The sequence below is a fragment of the Podarcis vaucheri genome, assembly GCF_965113315.1.
Source record: "Podarcis vaucheri genome assembly, chromosome: 2".
Taxonomy (NCBI): Eukaryota; Metazoa; Chordata; class Lepidosauria; order Squamata; family Lacertidae; genus Podarcis; species Podarcis vaucheri.
In genome coordinates, this window is record NC_138760.1 from 52598949 (window position 1) to 52620115 (window position 21167).

The window sequence follows — 21167 nt, forward strand, 5'->3', positions numbered from 1 at the left end:
TCACAAGAAAGAGTGTATACCGTATTTTTTGCACCATAACACTCACTTTTTTCCTCCTAGAAAGTAAGGGGAAATGTCTGTGCGTGTTGTGGAGGGAATGCCTAAGGGTGGCATGCCTACGGATTTTCCTCCTCTAAAAACTATGTGCGTGTTATGGTCGGGTGTGTGTTATACAGCGAAAAATACGGTAGGTTTGCAGCCATAATATTGGAAAATATAATTTGAGAACAATCATGCTTTGCCACTTGCAGCATACAGCAACACACATTTGCAATGCTACATTTTTATCATTGAGATATACCGATTTAGCAGCTTCCTGGCATTAGATTGCTTAATCTAGAGTCTCTGTGTAGTGACACCTAGCTAATTTTGCCACTTACATGAAATTATACCCTCTAAAGACATGTAAAGACTATCATTTGTGACACCTAAGCTTACCATTATGTGCCTCTTCCATTCCCATAACTAAAACTGGTCCTCAGCCATTTGTTAACCATGTTTAGAATTTTTTTTAAATAATAATAATAATTGGGTACAAGGTTTTAGCTTTGGAATTGGGCCATCAAGCAGCCTTTTTATGACTGATTCTGAAGCCTGCAAAAACAGCCAATGGCACATGCAGAATGGCTTTCTGTGGGAAATGCCTTCGATAATTTGATCCCGTAGATCTGCTGGGATTTAAAAACAATACTTGAGACATCTGTGCTGGGGAATGATTGGTAATTGGGTTCACATTGCAAGGCACCTTATGCCGCAACATAAGTTAAAGCACCACAAGGCTGTTAAGAAGCCAAGAGGTCCAGGTTGAATGTACTGAAAGAACATGTCGATGCTTAAAGATACCTGGGCTTTCAGGGCAGCCTAGAGAAGCAGCATCTGAACAGATGTGACTTGCATTTACAGGCAGGTTACAAGACAGATCTCACTGGTTAAATCAGAGGTGGCGACACTTTTTGGCCTGATGGGCCTGATCTTGATCTCCCTCATTCCACAGGCGAACTTTGATAGGTCAGCAGGGACACTTGCCTGTCAATAAGTTGACATCATGTTTATGGGCAGGATTCAACCAACAAGCCCTGCCAGTGGAAGGCTGTGCAAGAACTTCTGCTACTGCAAGGCAACTTCCCCCCTCTCCTCCCCTTACATGACCCCTTCACCTCCCCAGTTGTGAGGGGTCAGAAGAACCTAGAACTGTGAGCAAAGGGAGAAGAGGGCAGATTGTTCCATTAGGCAAGCAGGCATGCTTGCACTGGGGGAGCAATCTTTTTAGTGCTACATTGAATCCCTCCCTATGTCAGGTTACTTATGAGTAGGAGATCCCAACCACCTGTGACCGTTGACCCACAGGAGCCCACCAGCCCATTCCCCTCAGAGAGCATGCTGGCAAAAAAGCACCCAGCAGAATTAAACTCTCTGCTTGACAGCTGATGTGTGGGAAGGGTTTGATCCTGCGTTCTGCAGGGTCTGTTTTACCAGCATATAACCCACAGGGAATGTGTTTGCAAAGCTTCCACACTGGATTGAACCTCACCCATCAGCTGACATCACCTGTTAACATGCCAGTTCTCCGAGTGAAGAGCAAAAATGTGTAGAAAGTGACACCATTGTTTAGGTTTTGGTTTTAATTTCCCAGTCCTAATGTTTAACAAAAATTCATTTGCACACCTTTGACAGGAACATACCTTTCTTGCTTTCTTTATATTTACTTGTAGTACTAATCGTCTGGGGTCTGATTCACAGTTATAAAGTCCGAACCAATGGTGTTGTATAAAACAAATTTTATTATAAGTAAAGAGGCTAGCATCTATTGAAGACCTGGCCTTGCAAACTTAACTGTCTTTCATTTACGATGAGCAGTGGGTATTTTCTTCTCCTGCTATATATTGACAATGCTGATCCTTAAAAAATCTTCAGCTCTTGATAACCCTCTCTCTAAACACAGTGTGTAGCTGGCTACTGTGTTTACACAAGCAGATGACGATGTCACTCCACATATTTCATCTAATACGTATTGATTGGTTCTTTATCCTTTACCAGACACTTCTGTGTGAGAACAGTTTAGCAATGCCCCACAAAGCTGCTGTGACCTCAGTACGTGAAGGATACGATCTCTTGTTTCCCTATGTGATTGCTCAATGTCTCAACAACTGTGTTGCTTGTTAGCAAAATCAGAGTTGCATCTAGCCATGCTCATTCTGCTTTGTATTCCTCCCCAAGGGAAAAACACCACATGGATGTGGATGTTTGTGTGGGGTGCTTATTAAAGCTGTCTGTGGACAAACGCCGGCTCCCTTGGCCTGAAGCAATATGAGCGCCTCACCCCATAGTTGCCTTTGACTGGACTTTATCGTCCTTTACCTTTTACCTTAATATATGTACCCCTTCAAACATTTCTGTGGAAATCAGCCCAGGAGGATTTTGTCACTTTAGACTCATACATTTTTAATGGCTGATTGCACTAAGCAGCCTCAAACATAATGTTGTCAGGCCTGGGCCTGCTTCACCACGTAGCTGCTCTGTTGGCCCTTTATCCTGACCCTCAAGACCCAGCTATTCCATTTCCAGGCCTCTCTTGAGTAGCTACTGTCAATGGTGATGAATTGTACATTCCTTCTGAACTGTAGCCATAACTACCATTGGAGACTAGGCCTACCAAATTCATTTCACTTGTGACCCCTGCTACATTTGAACCAGACTCTCCTGAGAGAAACTGTTTTTAAAAATTAACCCACTGTGTCCTCTTTCCAGTCCTTCAACGGCTGACTGGCCATTTGTAAGGTAGAGAACGGAACTCAGCAAAACCATTTAGTGCTCAGTGCTCAACACAGACTAGGAACGAAGTATATTTGTGAAGAATAATACCTCCAAACTCATTAACTGGTCTTGCACATTAATAATTCAAAGCACATTTAATTATTGCACTGGTTGTAATGAGGCAAGTTTTTCAGATAGATCTGAGCAATTGGAAATGGGGACAAAGCTACATAATTTGCTGCACCTGTGTAATACTGAGTTCTGTAAAACCTGAAGGAAGGAAGGTTGGTTACCGTAGTTGATGGATAGTCCTTAGGGATGCTGGGTCTTGGGGTTCATGAATATATACATCCTTTTAAGCTGCCTGGTGACACGAGACAGCCATCACTTGCTGCTTCTATTGTCTGCCTGCTTCCCTCATCGGCAGTGAGGGAATCTTTGGACTCTTAGAATATCACTGTCCTATCAATTACTTTCAACCAACTATTCTTATGGCAGTGCACCTAGGTCTTTATAAGCTGGGGTCTTCTGGAGGGTCCTGTTCCCCTTGTACTTCTGAGGAGCTATGGGCATGTTGGCATATGCAAATTTTATGCAACTATGTAATTGGACTTCAATATATTGCACTTGAAAAAGACAGTTTTGCTCCTCAGAGAATTTAAGGTAATATGGTTGATGTTTATTTTCTTATGGTGGGCACACACACCTGAGGACCATTTCACAGAGAGCAGGCAGGGAGCTGCAGACAAATTGCAGTGTTGGGGAACATATTCAGAGCCAAACTAGAACATCAATTTTTGTAGCAAGCAGCAATGTCTAAGCATGCACGTAACCAGGATCATTGGGGGAGGGGGAGGACAGAACTGAGCTACCCATTATGTGATTGGTCAGACAGTTAAGTATTTTTATTTCTTTACTTGATTTGCTCCCCTGCCCCCTCCCCTTGCCACGCCCATGTCTGAGAGGGGTTTTTTTTAAAAAAAAAAATAGGTGGGTTCTTTTGGTACTGCAGCATACAGAAGGAAACATTTATTCATTCACTTTCAAGTTGGGATCCAGACAGAAAGATTCCCCCCTGCAAATGAAGGGGGAGGAAGCTCCCTTGGGTGCTAACCCTCGCAAGCATGTGGGAGAGTATTTCTGGATTGCAGTGGAAGAGAAAAAGGATACCCCTATGTGCTGCAGTCCCACACACCCTGCACTTATAATTGAATAAAGACAAAAGCACATCTGTAGCAGCATGATAAGCATTTAGCATAACATGTAGCATGGTCCTCATACTATACAATTTTAGGTGTAAACATCTTTAAGCACCTATAAAATGTAACATATAATCTGGCTCTTTGTTCATAGGTGCTTTTGAGAAGTCTGTTTCTCCAGAGACAACACAGACACAAAAGAAAAGAGTGTATAACCTCTAAAACAATGCTTCTCTCATACTACTTTCAACCTCTTAAAAACTATGGTTTGGCTTTAGGCTTGGCTATTCTTTTTCCACCCCTTTTTTACAGTTCCTAGGTGTCTTCTAGAAAGGTAAAGACAATGACACGAAAGCAAATGTTTTCTGATTAATCAACGGCTAATAGCGACTGTTAATTAAACAGTTGCTTTCCCCAGTGAGTTTTAAATGTCCTCTACACAATGAGATCCAAAAATGAACTCTACACATGATAAACACTGAAGAAAGGCTTTGCATTTATTGTGAAATGTATTACGCACATTTCAGTTCTAAACAGAGGCAGCTGTCAGACTTTCAACTGTATTCTAGGCATGTTTACTCAGCAGTAAGTCCCCCTTATTCAGTGGAACTGACTTCTATCTGATTGTGCACACTATTGCAGTCTTTGCACAACAAAATAATGTGATTTTATTTTGAGGATTGTTTTGTCTTTATACTTGATTTATAGTGGCATGTTAATGAACCACTTTTTGTCTCTTATCCAGTTATTTTTATTATATGTAGTCTTATCTATATATTTTTCATTGTAATACACTGAAGCAGTTCAACAAATATAAAATACATTGCTCCCATGCATTACACCCCCTGCCCCGAAAAAAGCACCCAAAGCAGCTTTATTTTAAAATGGTTTTCTCTTCCCTCATGACTTTTGTAATGTATACATTGTATGTTTATTTTTCCTGGCTTTCTGTGTCTTGCAGCAATGCATATGCTTGGGCTAAACTGGCAGCTACAACCAGCAGATGGACACACCTTTAACAATGGGATACGGACTGGATTGCCAGGCTCTGATGATGTAGCAACAATGCCATCTGGAGGTAAAGGTGAGGATTCAGCTGCATCTTTTGCTATTTGTAGAACAGCCAGTCTTTCACATACAACAACCTGTAGTTAAGGCTTTAAAATAAATGTATTTCATTTGAGTATATTAAAAACATTATTCACGGTCCACTTCCAGGAGTACTGTTACTTGCATCATTTGACTGCAGCAGTTCTTCTCCATGAATTCCATTTGTACTGCCATATCTGGCAAAATTGCAACAGTTTTAAAAGGGACCTTATCCTGCAATGTCAGCTTTAATACATATCTCTAGCAGTTCTGAGCAACAATAATATGGACTGCTGAACTTCACATCCCATACTGTGGATAGCTTAGAAATCTTCAAGAGATGCAAAACCAGGCATAACCAGAGTGAGGGGAAACAACATGGGGATTGCTTCTGAAGAAATAGATTATTGCTTCCATGCTTGCCTCATTGGGAAACTAAGAAAAAACAGGAGTTATATGGAGAAATGGTAGGATGGTCATTTTCCTTTAGAAATCTGCATATTTGGAGGAAAGCACAAACCATTTTTGTTTATAAAACATATGCTGAGGACTTTCAGGTTCACCATATAAACTCTAGATTTTTGATCAATTATGCTGAGGGTAGTTAACATCATGAATAGAGTTGCCAACTCCTTCCTCTCCCCCACCCCAGCCTTCTTTTCGCTTTGCTGTAGCTTGATATGCAGATATTAGCAAGCACTAAAACTTATCTCAGTGCCATAGAACTTTTTACTTGCTGATTTCTGAAAAGTGAACTGCTCTTAACAACACAAGCCCAAGCTAGGTAGGACATAATTCTTACGGCCCGTTGGTAATCCTAATCATGAATAGACCTCAAACACAGTATCACGATGAAGGGGATTGTTTCTGATTTATTCCCCTGTGGGCTTGCTGCTGCTCTTTCTGTCAAGGCCCTTGTGTGGCACGACAGGCAGAAGCTCAGTAAGCAGACCCTTTTCTGTCACAGAGATGAAGACACAAGAGTCCTCACCTGTTGAATTTTTCTGCCTGTAATACAAATGCTGATGACACAGGAGTCTTGCCGGGGGTGGGGGGAGATTACCACATTTATCATGTACTGGCAGTCTCCAGGACTAGAGCAGAAAAGAAAGAAATGGATGATTTAGGAGCAGCTAGAAAAGAGTGAAAAAATTACAACCAAATGTACAGCAAAAAGAGTCGTGTGGCACCTTAAAAAGAGTAACAAATTTTATTATGTCATCAGCTTTTGTGATCTAGAGGCCATCTCATCAGATATAAAGAAATTAATGATCTTTTTGTGTGACATCCCAAATAAAACCTTTGAATATTATATTTGAACCCATATGCTCTTCTCTGCAATAATAAAACAAACTTCAAAAAGACATGACATGGTAGCAGACGAAGTCTGAAAGGTTTGCTGCCTTTTCCTTTTCATTCACTTAATTTAAGGCTAATATTGCCAGGCCAGCAGTTTTTAAGAAGCCCTCTGTCAAGCTTTTCACACACCAGCTGTTTCAGGTCCTGCCTCCTCGGTTGTGCAGAATGACCTTTCATAATTGACAGAGCCCAGGATGAAGCCAGCAACTACTTTAAAAAGATGATAGCCTTCCAAACTGAGAGAGACACATGTTAGCCCTTGAAATATGAGCAGTAAGATAACTCTGTCTTATACTACCTTTTTGCAGTGTGGAAGTAAATGTGAACCTCTTATGTTGAAAAACTCACTGAAAAGAGTGGGACTTGCATCTGAGTAAACATGCATAGGGCTGGCTATATAAGAAGCATTGTCTCCCTGTATTCAGGGGTGGCTGCATGTTTTGCTGTTGAAAACTGGCCAGATGTTCTTCTTGTACTAATAAACTTGGTATTTTATCAAAGCATGATCAAAAGCTGAAAGTAGTGTACTATGTTGAGTGGGCATTTGTCATTACATTTGTCATTTGTCTGCTTTGGCCAGAAAAACTGGTGAAACAGAAGAAACAGAGGGAAGGATAAACATTATAGCAGTACACAACATTTGCCTGCTGCTAATTAATCAGGGTATGCTACAGGGTCACAGCCTGACCTACTGTGGGTTTTACCTGGAACACTATCACTATTCAAATGTGTGGTTAAAAATTAAGACATGGTTTCAAAAATGCATGTTTCAGCTAAATGTATGTCCCAGGTCTAAAATGGTTGAAAACTACTAATCTACAAATATCTAAAGAGAATAAGCACCAGAGAGAGGGGGGGATTTTTAACACAGTGCAGGTAGGCATAGTTGTTCCATCCATAACTCCTAAATAATTCAAATGATAGAATAGTGGGTAAACAATCAAATGGATTATTTCTAGTTCTAATTTTTCTATTCTATGATGTCCTGACTTCTAAATATCCCAGGTTATTAGACACAGTAACCTAGGAAGTGTGACCTGCTATGTACAGCTTGGTATTGCAAATCGTAGAATGTATTATAAAAATCAACTTACCAATTATTTTGAACATGTGATTATTCTAACATGCAACCACGTGTGGAGTAAGAAATTAACACATTGCACCGTATTGCTCCTCCTCATCTTCTCTGATACTTGAAATGAAAGCCCTCAAAATGTCAAATTCCATATATCCAGCACCTTTGTCTATCCCACAAAGCATTGTTGCATTTAGTCATTTACTTAGGCTGTGTTTTAATCAAGGTACGCAATGTGTTGTGGGACGCTTAACCTTATTAAGTACTGTACCAAGTAAATTATACCTTAGGGCACAATAAGATGCAAACAAGCAAAAGGCTGTAATGTGAATTCATGCAGCATTGAACATTGGTAAAGGTTTTGATTTCTGAGCACTTGGGATGTTTCATAAACTTCAGTGTACTACTTTCAAAGCACTGTAATTGATGTGAAATCCATTATTATTACTCATGTGAAATACAATTAATGTGAATTATTTAGTATTACATCACTTGTTTGTGAATTGTTATTGTTTATATTTTTATTGAATTTATATCCCACCCTTCCTCCTGAAGGAGTCAAGGAGCCCAAACGAAGTGATAATCCTTCATCCTCAGCATTTATATTCTGAGATACTTTTTTAAAAAATAATATTTATTACTTTTCCAACAATTTAAACACAACACTACAAAAAAAAGTACAATACAATACCAAAACACTACATAACACTGACACATAACCAAACAAAAACAGCTTAAAACACATCAAACAATTTCAGTAACTTATCTTTCATTCACTTATTTCAACGACCTCCTCACACCTCCCTTTTTGTATTCCACTTCTGTTAATTGTTTCAGCAATTCCTTTCCATCTTCCTCTGTTTTCTATCCTATAATTATCTTAACATATTCTAACCTTATTTTTTCCTTTAATATTCTATTAATCTATTTATACTTAATTCCTTATAACATTTCTACTAAAGCCATATAACTCCGTTCCAACATTCTTCTAACATTCATTAATTTTACAGTATTTGTGTAAATAGTCTTTAAACTTTTTCCAGTCTTCTTCCACCGACTCTTCTCCCTGGTCTCGGATTCTGCCAGTCATTTCCACCAGTTCCATATAGTCCATCAACTTCATCTGCCATTCTTCCCGGGTGGGTTAATCTTGTGTCTTCCAATACTTCGCGATGAGTATTCTTGCTGCTGTTGTTGCATACATAAAAAAAGTTCTATCCTTCTTTAGCACCAATTGGCCGACTATGCCCAGGAGAAAGGCCTCTGGTTTCTTCAGGAAGGTGTATTTGAATACCTTTCTCATTTCGTTATAAATCATCTCCCAGAATGCCTTAATCCTTGGGCATGTCCACCAAAGGTGAAAGAATGTACTTTCAGTCTCATTACATTTCCAACATTTATTATCGGACAAATGGTAAATTTTTTCAAGCTTGACTGGTGTCATGTACCACCTATAAATCATTTTCATTAAATTTTCTCTTAGGGCATTACATGCCGTAAATTTCATACCTGTGGTCCATAACTGTTCCCAGTCAGCCATCATTATGTTATGTCCAAAATCTTGTGCCCATTTAATCATAGCTGATTTCACCATTTCATCCTGAGTGTTCCATTTCAACAGCAAATTATACATTCTTGACAAATTCTTGATTTTTGGGTCTAACAATTCTGTTTCCAATTTTGATTTTTCCACCTGGAAACCAACTTTTTGTCCAAATTGTATGCCTCCATTATTTGGTAATAATGGAGCCAATCTCGCACTTTGTTTTTCAATTTTTCAAAGCTCTGCAATTTTATTCTGTCTCCATCTTGTTCCAGAATTTCCCAATATTTCGGCCATTTGGCCTCCATATTGAGTTTTTTCTGTGCCTTCGCTTCCATTGGTGACAACCATCTTGGGGTTTTCTTTTCTAACAAATCCTTATATCTTATCCAAACATTAAACAATGCTTGTCTAACAATATGATTTTTAAACGCTTTATGTGCTTTTACCTTATCGTACCACAAATATGCATGCCAGCCAAATGCATTATTGAAGCCTTCTAGATCCAACACTTCAGTGTTTTCAAGAAGCAGCCATTCTCTCAGCCAGCAAAAAGCAGCTGATTCATAATAAAGTTTAAGATCTGGCAGGGCAAATCCACCTCTTTCTTTGGCATCTGTTAATATCTTAAATTTTATTTGAGGCTTCTTGCCCTGCCAAACAAATCTGGAAATATATTTCTGCCACTTCTTGAAACAATCCATCTTATCCAAAATTTGCAATGTTTGAAACAAAAACAACATCCTTAGCAACACATTCATTTTTATCACAGCAATTCGGCCTAACAATGATAACTTCAAATTTGTCCATACTTCTAAATCCTTTTTCACTTCAATCCAACATTTTTCATAATTATCCTTAAATAAATTCACATTTTTGGCAGTCATGTTAACCCCTAAATATTTCACTTTCTTAACCAATGTTAGTCCTGTCTCCTCCTGAAACCTCTCTCTCTCATTCACAGTTAAATTTTTCTTTAAATTTTTCTCTGGTTTCACCTCAGATCGTATAAATCTTTCGCCTCAATATCTATTCTGAGATACTGTACATCACACTTGTCACCTTTCTGATGATGTTGAAGTGAACCCATGATATAGTGATTTGTCAAGCCTTTAGTCACTACATGGGTGACTAACTACATGGGGTACCAGCAAAGATTTCTGGTTGTGACCTTCCCATGCAGTGTCAAGATGCACTGTGCTTACCCCAGAGGTTTCTGTCAAAAATAAGAACAGTGGGATGGGCCTGAAACTGTTCCATCAGAAGCGCAGCACAATAAAAGGAGCTGCCCCACAGGGTAGGCAGTGTCAGGAACACATTTCCACCCCATTTCCTGCCAGTTTGTCTATGGAAAAGAATGAGGGTTTCCTGAAGTGGAGGTTGGAAGAAGATATTCTCCCTGCTCAGCTGATTGTGGATGGTCAACAGAAGGAAAATCTAGAAAAGGAAGTATTCCTTTTCCTTTAGGATGATGTCTTGTCTGCCTGGCTAAACATTGTGTGAACCTTAGCTCAACTCATCTTCTCTGAATGACATGTGGGCATAAATAAGACCAAGGCAGCTGAACTCACCCATGGCACCACCAAGAACAGCTCAGACTTTGTCCAGTGTATTTTGACAATCTTTTTCATCCATGGGGTGTTTGCTCAACATGCCACAGTTTCTTAAAGATTGTCAAAATACACTGGACAGAGCCAGAGCTGTTCTTGGTGGTGCAGATGAGTGCCTTCCTATGGACAACAGTTAGCCGCTGGCTTCAGGGCTTGGGGGGAGGGGGATTTTGACCACAGGTGGATTGGCTGGGTCCTGTGGGTTTTTTCCTTCCTGAAAGCAATCTTCACAACTTTGGAGTGGCTCCTTAGTAGGGAGGAGCATGGGAGGGGCACCTCACCCCAACCCAGCATGGAATCCCCTTAAGGGACCTTGGAGGGTGGTGCTTTCCAGAAGCTCAGCTTCAGGGCTGGTGGGCCACAGCACTCCTACTAGTGACTGGATGAGGTCCACTGGAAGCTGTTCACACTGTGGCAGACCTCAACAGTGGTTGAATGACAGCTTGTCAGCTGGTGGGCTCGTTGATCACATGGATACATGCTCAGTAGAGTTGTGGCCCAATTTAATCCAGCACCACCACAGCTTCACTGTGTCTGGGTCTTAAATCTTCCAAACTTCCTTGATATTGGTTAATATGAGCTCAGTTCTGAGAAACAAAATGTGCTATCCTGGGCACATTCAATAATGTTATGAGTCAATTTGTCTGTCTGAGATGCAGCTTATGCTGCTATTGTCCCTGCTGTGTCATTTTCAGAATATCCTTTTGAAGGGGGGATATAAATGGATACCTTTGGCCTCAGATTTTTTCCCCCACTCGGGCATGCTTGAGGAGTACTGAGCTCCACTCTGCAGTGCACATAACAAAACAATAATTTGAACTGGGTAAATAGCACCCCTCTAAAAATAAATAATGGAGAAAGGAGATCAATCTTATATTTACAGGTGGCTAAATACATATTTGATTTACAGATCAAAATGACTTCCCTGGGTAAAAAGAAGAAATAAGCATTTAAAACTTCCTTTCATATAGACTTGTGATAAAAGAGAAAAAACTGCAAATATTTTTAGCAGCTATGAGACCTGAGATAAGCAAACTCCAAGACACCAGCTTGCAGCATTTTTAAATTCTGCCACTGTTATTCTATTCTAGAGTATTATAGTTTAGCTAAAGGCTCACCTCTTCTTCTTTTTTTTTAGATTTTCTCCATGGTTTCTTCTAGCTTATGCTATATCAGAATGTTACTGATGGTTTGCATTAGCCCCCTGAAATATGCACAAGTAAATGAACAGATTGACAAACAGTGGATGAAAATGGGTGATGCAAGCATTCCTGTGGACCAGAGTTTTTCAACCTTTTTGTGTCTTCCTTGACCAACTGCATTCTTTCTGTGGCACCCCTGTGGGGCTCAGGAGCCCAGTTATGTCACCCCTTGCCTGCCAAGCTGGCAGCCTCTCACCCTTTTCGAACACCCTTGTGGAGTGTTTCCTCAACCTCCTCTTCTCTCCCCTCTCCTTGGGAGTCCTCTGAGCTGCACCCCCCCCCCCGCCCCAAAGAGAAATGACACTGTCCAACGGGGCCCTGGACCCTGTCTGTCCATTCCCAACAGCAAAGTCTGGTGGACTGGCTGGCCTAGGGTCCCTCGCCCACTTCCTTACTTATTCCAGTGCTGCCTCAGCTCCTGGCAACCAGTACTCCCTGGCCAGCCCCAGAGGCACCTGAGGAGCTTGTAGCCAGTACTGCTGCAAGATTTTGGAAGGCAGAAACACAAGAAGGCATCAGAGGAAGGGAGGGAAGGAAAGAGAAACAGAGGCCAGTGTTGCCCGCGGCACCCCTGACCATCATTCAAGGCACTCCAGGGTGCCATGGCACACTGGTTGAAAACCACTGCTGTAGACCACGAAAACAAAATGGATCAATGCTGCAAATAAATACATTTATTTAAGCTATCTAGGACCTCTGGAAAACCCAAGTTATTTAAAGAGTGCCTTTAGTGCAAAATTTGTTACTCTGTATGTGCATATATATAAACTCACACGCGCAGCCTGGTTGTATGTATGTGTTATACATCATTCCAATCTCCAAGTCGTGTGAAATTCAAGGGGTTCCAGGCGCCTTTATGATATATGGTATGTTTACACATATATATGATGGAGGGGTTCACAGCATTAACACCCTATTCCAGGAATTTGAATCCTTGCTTAGATTTTAGCATTTACTGGATCCACAAATTAATAGGGTCTCGGTATGTAGCCTAGCCCCACCGTCAAAAAACTCATATGTTTCATCTACTGTTTCATGCCTAGGTCTGAGCTATTAGTACTCTTTCTTCCTATCTAATTACACACTACTGAACTAACTCTCTCTTTCTCTCTCTCTCTCTCTCTCACATACACACAAGTCATGGGAGCAGCCTTCCCCCCATGTATGTTTATTTTAGTATTTTGACCATCTGAAATGTGTTCATTTCTTCTACATTTAAAAAAACTGTTAAGTGTTCATTTAGAGCAAGTAAGTTGACATTGCAGCTTTGGTGAGAGATAGGCACTTTTTTAGTTCTAGGAAGTAAAGCAGTAGTTACTACAGAAGAATGTAGACTCAGCAGAACTATAAGCAAGTGCTATTAGCAGAATTTATTGACAGCTCAAAACTGTATCATGTATGGCATGAACTGTGTTAATAGACAATGAAATACAAGTCTTCTGAGCCCTTCTAAGAGTTCAAATCATCCCTGGGCTAGTTGCACTGTCTATAGAATTAATGGGAATGAAGTGTGATGTCTTACAAAATACTCAGTATTCAGTTTTTTTGCTACAGATAAAAATATGTGGTGCAGAATAATTTCTAAAGCAGATTTATGCAGGCGTACTTTGTAACTTTTGTTAAATTTTACAGGTATTCTTGTAGGGGCTTCACTTCTATAACCTACCTTGCAGCATCTTTTTATCATTTCAGTTTTAAATGAACTAAGTCAGGGGTCAGCAACCTAAGTCCCATGGGCCGAAGCGTCCTGCAGAGGTCATTTGACCGGCCCACGAGCCACCCCCGAACTGAGTTGCCCACTCGCATGCTGTGCTAAACTGGCACAGCACGACGCAGGGACTTGCTTCCACGGTGCTGAAAACCGCCCCTGCACATGCGCAGATGTTGGAAATTGCAAACGTGCACACTCACACGAGTGCACTATCCAGCCCATGGAGGGATCCCCACGGGACCAATCCAGCCCAGGCAAGATAAACCTTGCTGACCCCTGAACTAAGTCTAAGGAGACAAAACTGTTCAAAACTGATTTGCCTCTAATGCTTGTAGGAGACACTACTATCTTTAATTGTATTTCCTTTTAATTGATTGAAATATTTGGAATTTGTTCCTGAGTTGTGCACTGCCTAATTATGCACAATTCCATAGAATTATAACATTTGAATGTGATGTCAAATTGATTAGTTTAACATCACCATGAAAAAAGGATGATAACTCATGTAGCTAACCAATTTAGTCCATTATTCCTAAAGTACATCTTCAAAGATCTGTATTAAATAGCCTATCCACTGCAGTAACAAGAAGTATGAAATATGCAAGTATGAGGCTACTACAGTGGTCTTTCCATCACAGCCTTCGACTTCTGCTGTGTAGCCTTCCACTTCCACACCTGTTACTTTTGCAGAAGGAGTAAGCATTTCTAGAGCCCAAAGCTAAGTTTTTCAGAGAGCTTCTTATTAACTTCACTGCAGTTTGGTTCATGCTTATGAAATATTCAGATAAGGAAATTGAAAACAAAGTTAATTAATTCTGCAAATATTCCTTACTACGCAAGTATGCTGAAGGCACATGATATATGTATTCTCCACCATTTCAGTATAGGGGACATTTTTCAGTTACTACAATGCCATTTGCTTATCACATCTTTAATGTGCCAGTATGCCTCAATTAAAGAGAAAACATATCTTAATAAAACATACAAGCCAATAATTGATAATATGGAAGGGCATACAGTGGACAAAAAAATGAAACAAGTTCTTTTAAAAACATCTTCCTGTCTTTGCACTGTGACAGTGTCCATAGGTGTAATGCTGTCCCTGCACTGGTATAGTATTTAAATGGGATCTATTCATATAAAATTTAACGTTTGTGGGATCAAATTGCACTGTCAAGCGAGCTGGTTTGGCTTACTTGCTTAGAACTTTGAATCTCTGTGATGCAATGGGTCAGTTCATCTGGCTGTTAACCAGGTTGGTGGTTTGACCCCACCCAGGGACAGCTGTGGGCAGGATTCATGCATTGCAGGGGATTGGACTAGATGACACTCAAGGTCCCTTCCAACTCTATGATTCATGTGGATAAACCCTGTTCAAAAACTATACCCATGTGTGGGTGACTTGAGTGGTGAAGGTGGCAACAGACATCTCCAATGGGCTCCCTCACTGCAAACGGGAAAAGTTAGGGTAGAGTGGTTTGGTTTATAAGACAATGTTATATATTCATTTTGCTAGCTCATGTTTCACAATAAGCTGGTAGAACAAAGAATCAGAAGTTCTGTCTTCTTGTCCTACCCATCGGAAGGTACCCATGGGGTCATACTTGGGCTCAATTTCCAAAGCATTGCCAATGGCCTGGCAGTGGTGTTTTACTGCTCTCTTAACCCAGCCCACTGCTGTGATCTTACAGCAACCCTTCAAGCAATCATGTAGGGTTGACTTAGGCTTTTGTGGGGAAGCATCACCTTGGCTTAAGCCAACTAGAGTCCATTGTCATCTTGGAAGCAGAGATCAACAAAGCTTAGCAGAGAAAGAGAAAATGTAGAGCAGATGTTTGTTGACTTACTGCTGAATATTATGTGCATATATCATGGTCCTCTTACCAGGTTCAGGAGCAGATAATGTGATCTGTTACCCACAATAGAGGTGTGTCAATCCACAAAACGGTATTATTTTATTTAAAAGTTAAAATCTAGACAAGTTTTTAACCCATGGAAACTTCCTCAGTGGATTATATTCTCCCCATACGGCTCCAAACAAAAGAATTGTATAGCACCTTAAATTATGCCTTAAGCTTTTAGTTCTTACACCTGACATAAGATTCTGTGTTGTTTTTGAACAAATAGTAAAGCTGTTATGTTTTCGTTATTTGACTCATTGCTTGGGTAACCTTGGGTCTATAGTCCAAGCATGGAAGTTACAAGATTAGGAAAAGCTTTGTTGTCTTAATTGAATGATGAAATCTGCATCAATTTGCAAATACATGGCACTTATTGCGTTCTTAAGTGATAGATGCAAATTACACCTTTTATATTCTAGCCTTTCTATCCATCACTGCCACTGACTGATGTGCTACCCTTAGTACATTGCCATGCTCTTGATAGTTGGTATTTCTCTTTTTATTATGAGGATGCCAAAACCTGGTTGTGTTGCTTGGTTCCTCAATGTGTGCAAGGTACTTACATATCCTCAGATGAAAGACAGTGCTTGTAGAAAGGATCATTGTTCCATTATGAATCTTCACTTGATACCTCTTGAGGATGATGAGTTGCTCAGGCATACCCACATAGGCATGTTGCTTGATATTACATTAATCCCATTTGTTCCATTTGTAGCCAACATGCTCTTGTGTTTCTCTTTGCCTTTTCTTTGTCCTCAGATATTGTTGAAGACCTATTAACCTAGAAAATTCAAAAAAGACACAGCTTATTAAAAACTGTTATTCAAAGATTAACAGTGTTCAGTCAAAGCATTCTCTTACCATGTAAAGACATTGGCAACAGAATATATTTAAATGGCTTTTCATTACATGCAAGTGTAAGCCTCAAGAGCACAGGCAATTTGGAATTTAAAATTGAAAACTTGTTGCAGTGGTAATTACATTTAAAGACAATGGATGCAGAGGATATGTTTTGGTACTTACTTGGATTATACACACTTCCCTGCCACATTGTTATGCCCTTGTTGAAAGTGCTGTCTCTCAAAGATAATATTTGGCAAAAATTATGACAGATTTTGGCAAACTGATTCACTTCCAGAGGTGTAACTATATCCTAGATGTGTGTTCTTATATGGGTGCAAATTTATCTTAACTATATTTGTGATCATGTCAACATATCAGATCTGAAATAAAAGCATATAGTGATATAAACTTCTATAAATATTCTTATAAATATGCATTAGAAGGGTAGAAAAAAGCTTCCATTTTATCATGTACTTTAAAGCAGCTGGATAGCTGAAACTGAAATAAGATGCACAATCTTGAAATAGTTTCATTTTATTTTAGTTAAGGTTTCTATCCAGTCCCTCATCATTGCCTCTGAAAATCTTAACACATGTGCAACTCTGTATTGGGAGAGGTGTTCCTGAGCTCCAATATTTTAAGCAACACTTGGAATTGGATCGAGTAACATATACCTAGTTAGTACAGATATCATAGAATCAAAGTAAATAAAATAAACTGATCTACTTGACAATCTGGCAGTAACATTCTGCACTAACTGTAGCTTTTGAACCATATTCAGGGGAAATCCATGTTGAAAGTGTTACAGAGTTTCATAATCCAAATGGGAAATTACCAGAAGATGGGTCTCTGTGGCCAGCAGTGACCAGGAATGCCATAGCTGATGAACTGGCTAAACATAAGCGCTCCATGGCACTGACACTACCTGACAATACTGCATGCAGGAGTACCCTCAAGCTATACAACTGCCCAAGTCACCGAATTAAATTGAATTGCAGAAGCTCCAATATACACAATATTTGTTCTACTAACTTATGGAATTAATTGTTGAAAGATGTGACTTTTAGTCAAGGTTCTTTAAATCATTAGACAAATATTGGGATGATTGTTGCCTTTGTGCCACGTTTGTGAGCTGCTTTGGAGCACCCGGTTGTCATGTCAAAGATGGTTCTGCATGAAATGAAATGATCCAGCAAGGCAATTCTTATGTCCTCATGGTTATACTACCAGACACCAATAATGAACAAAAAAATCCACTCTAAAGGCGACAAAATTATGCAGACAAAATCATGAAGCTCGACCTACCTTATGTTGCTGAAAAGACAAATAACGGGTGATGCTCTTATTTATTTTATTTAAAAATATTTTTCTACCACTCTTCATCCAAAATCTCACAGTTTTCCCAGATGCAGTCCAAAGTTGCTTGTCCAGAAAGAAGTTGTTTGTCAAGAATCAGCAAGGGGTTTTTAACTATATTGGAGAGATAATTTTATTTTTCAGCTGGTCAAGTTTCAAGCAACACGAGCCTTTGGAAAACAATACATTTGGTTTCATTCTAATCTTATATTTAGCAGAAGCAAATCTAAAATTAATGGACTTGGGTTTTTCTTTTTTTAATAGTTTGATTGTTTACGAACTTGCTTGGTATTTGACATATGATGAATAAAATTCCTCAATCAGTGAATTTACATTGAAATTACCCCCTTCCTTTCCTTTTTGAAATTACTGCCTTACTTTCCCATGTGGATTTATTTTTATATCCCATTCACATTAGGATGTTGAAAAGGCTGCAAGGAGCTTTTAATGTGCTTAGCTGCCTCTCTGCTCTTATTATGTTTGATCAGTAAAGAGCAATCATGGAATTAAAAATGGGAGAGGAAGCTGTATGCAAGATTTCAGAAGCCCCAGGGAGCAAGTTTATAGCTTTCTAAGAAGCAGATTCTCACACTTACACTGAAATAACTCTATTGAAAGCAGTGTATTTTCACTACTTTTTTAAAAGAAATGGGTTGATAAATTAGTCTTGTCAATTAAGTTTTGCTTTGACGTCTAAGATTGCCACACAGTTTCATCTTAAATGAGACTGCTAAATATATAGCTATTTGAATCTGACTTTCCTCTGCTTTTATTGGCTCTTGTCTTCCAGGACCTTGGGCCTCTAGAAACAACAGCATAGATAGCGGGGAGGCAGAGGTCGGACGGAGGGTCACTCAGGAAGTACCACAAGGAGTATTCTGGCGGTCACAAATCCATATCACACAGCCACAATTCCTGAAATTCAATATCTCGTTAGGGAAGGATGCCCTTTTTGCTGTATACATAAGAAGAGGACTGCCACCTTCACATGTCCAGGTATTGTATGAAGATGTTTCATGGGGGAAAGTGTTAGTGATTATTTTAATTCTTCGGTGGGATTATGTTCTAGGATCTGGAGATACAGAGTTTCTGAAAGAATTTTGTGAGTTTCCCTGCCTCCACTTCACCTTATTGGCTGCTACTTGTAGGAGTGAGGAAATTCAGCAGTACCCACCAAGTTGTTTTGTATTACTAGACTTTGCTGTGAATGGAGAAGAAAGAGAATGTACAGAACTGCTGTTTTCTGCAAAAACTTTGCATTTCCCATAACATTTCTTGTCAAAGTTAGCTTCTGCAGAACATATGGAATATTATCTGTGTCCTAGGTTGCTTTGCTGTGTGTTAATTTGTAGTAGCATTTGTATGGATGCAGCTCTTCTACATTTTCATCATTTTGGATGTTCTTAGTTTAAAGAGAGAATTACCAGGTGAAAATTCAGTTCCATCTCCTTAACATAGCTCAAACACAGCAGATCCATAAGGCACATTCTATCCTGGGATTTTACTTTATTGTTGTCTTGAATAAGTTTTTAAATCCACAAATCTTGGCTTAAGCTTTCTCCTGAGTGAGCTTTTTCCCTGCAGGAGCCTACAGCTCAAGCATTCCCCAGACAAAAGCTTCAATTCTTCTTTTATCCTGGCTTGAGTTAACAATATTCACCTATTTCAATAACCAAAAATTATGCACTAACTTTCTGCACAGCTATAAAGCTTGACAATAGGGTAACTCAACTGAGAAGGATCCATCGATTGCTTAATGTGATTCTAGAAACAAACAGTCAGCCTGTTCCATATCAAAATGAAAGCAGCAATAAAAGCTCCCCCCCCCCTTTACATCTCACTAGATTAATAGAAATAATCTGAATTTGACATTGGATGTTGCCCTAAAGTTAAAACTGAAAACACCATGTTCCTTCAGTTTAAAAATGTGATCTGTGAAAAGAGCATAAAACTTCACTTGACAGTTCATCACTGATGAGTGCTGATATGCCAAAGCAAGTCGAATCCTTTGTGGGAACAAGTCAATAATCAGAAAATTAGGTACATGATTAACCTGAGACTATGAAGACTCAGATCCTGTCTGAGAGCTCCAATGAGATTGAAACTTCTCTGTATTACTGTTTAGCAAATATTCCAAGAGCCTAGTTTAGTCAGTCAAACTGATGGAGCTGTATACTTGTTCAGAATATGTTTTGCAATTCTGTGGATAGGGAGTAGTGTTTCAGAGGGGCAGCAAAATTCCATAAATGCTGGCTTGCAATGCTTGTGAGCTTAACATAAAAGAATGCAGTGCTATCTCAGGCAAATTGGTTCCTATCATGTGGCAAATTATAAAATATTTGCTAAACGTTTTGCCTCCCCCCCACCCCGCAAGTGAAGGGGCTGCCAGGAGGAGTGAGAGTTCCTATAATAATGTTTGGTGGTAAGCTGTAGGTACAATATTATTCAGCTGAGTGTCATTAGCAGCTGAGTTGCTAAGGACCGGGTGGCAAGTTTGTGCTGAATTCCAAACTGACATTTCCCAGTGCATTTTAGACTGGGGGATATGTTGGTAAGACGTCCGTAGGATATGTTGGTGAGAAAGAGTTTTTATAGTAAGGTAAAGGTAAAGGTACCCCTGCCCATTCAGGCCAGCCTTGCCAGACTCTAGGGTTGTTTGCTCATCTCACTCTATAGGCCGGGAGCCAGCGCTGTCCGCAGACACTTCCGGGTCACGTGGCCAGCGTGACAAGCTGCATCTGGTGAGCCAGCGCAGCACACGGAACACCGTTTACCTTCCCGCTGGTAAGCGGTCCCTATTTGTCTATTTGCACCCGGAGGTGCTTTCGAACTGCTAGGTTGGCATGCGCTGGGACCGAACGACGGGAGCGCACCCCGTCGCGGGGATTCGAACTGCTGACCATGCGATCGGCAAGTCCTAGGCGCTGAGGTTTTACCCACAGCGCCACCCGCGTCCGTGTGTTGATACGTTTTTATAGTAAGTTTTGCTAAACTTTCTTACAAGGTAACCACACTAAAAAGTTAAAAATTGTTTATTTGTCATTATAGAAAGAAACAGTATGAGGTGCCCTGAGGTAATTTTCCTGTGAACATTTGCATGATAGTACAGGGAGTAGAAATAGCAAGGGAGAAAAAGGGAGGTAGTGAAAGGGAAGGAATCCGTTGACTAAGAGAAAGCTCTAGATAATACTTACCCTTTAGAGACACTTCAGAGATTCAAAGAACACAGCAAAAGAAGAGAGATCACAATGCTCTTCCTTTTTTTACTTTTGGTGTTGCATGGGACTTGCAGTATCTCCGTGGGAAAACTTCTTTTGCTTCTTCTTTGAAGGTTCAAACTACTTCTTAGGAACTTGCGTTGCCTGAATATGCTTCACTCATTGTATTCTTTTGTAATTAGCATTTGACGCTTCAAAAACACAAATAACAACAGAACCCATTAAATGCAGCATGAAGGCATACATTCCAAGAAGTGGGGAAAATGCAAAACTGAATAATTCCAAGATGCAACGCTCAACACTTCAT

The 21167-nt window shown here is 39.9% G+C and overlaps 1 protein-coding gene across 19 annotated transcripts in view; it reads left to right on the plus strand.

Annotated features, from left to right (window-relative positions):
* The window catches only part of TENM2 (teneurin transmembrane protein 2), a 750319-nt gene that overhangs the window by 602071 nt on the left and 127081 nt on the right, over positions 1-21167 (plus strand). For all 19 annotated transcript variants that reach the window (XM_082214667.1, XM_082214655.1, XM_082214668.1 and 16 more), the window contains 2 exons: positions 4915-5037; positions 18433-18638. In XM_082214667.1, coding sequence (XP_082070793.1) covers positions 4915-5037; positions 18433-18638 — 329 coding nt within the window. The remainder of the gene's footprint in view (positions 1-4914; positions 5038-18432; positions 18639-21167) is intronic.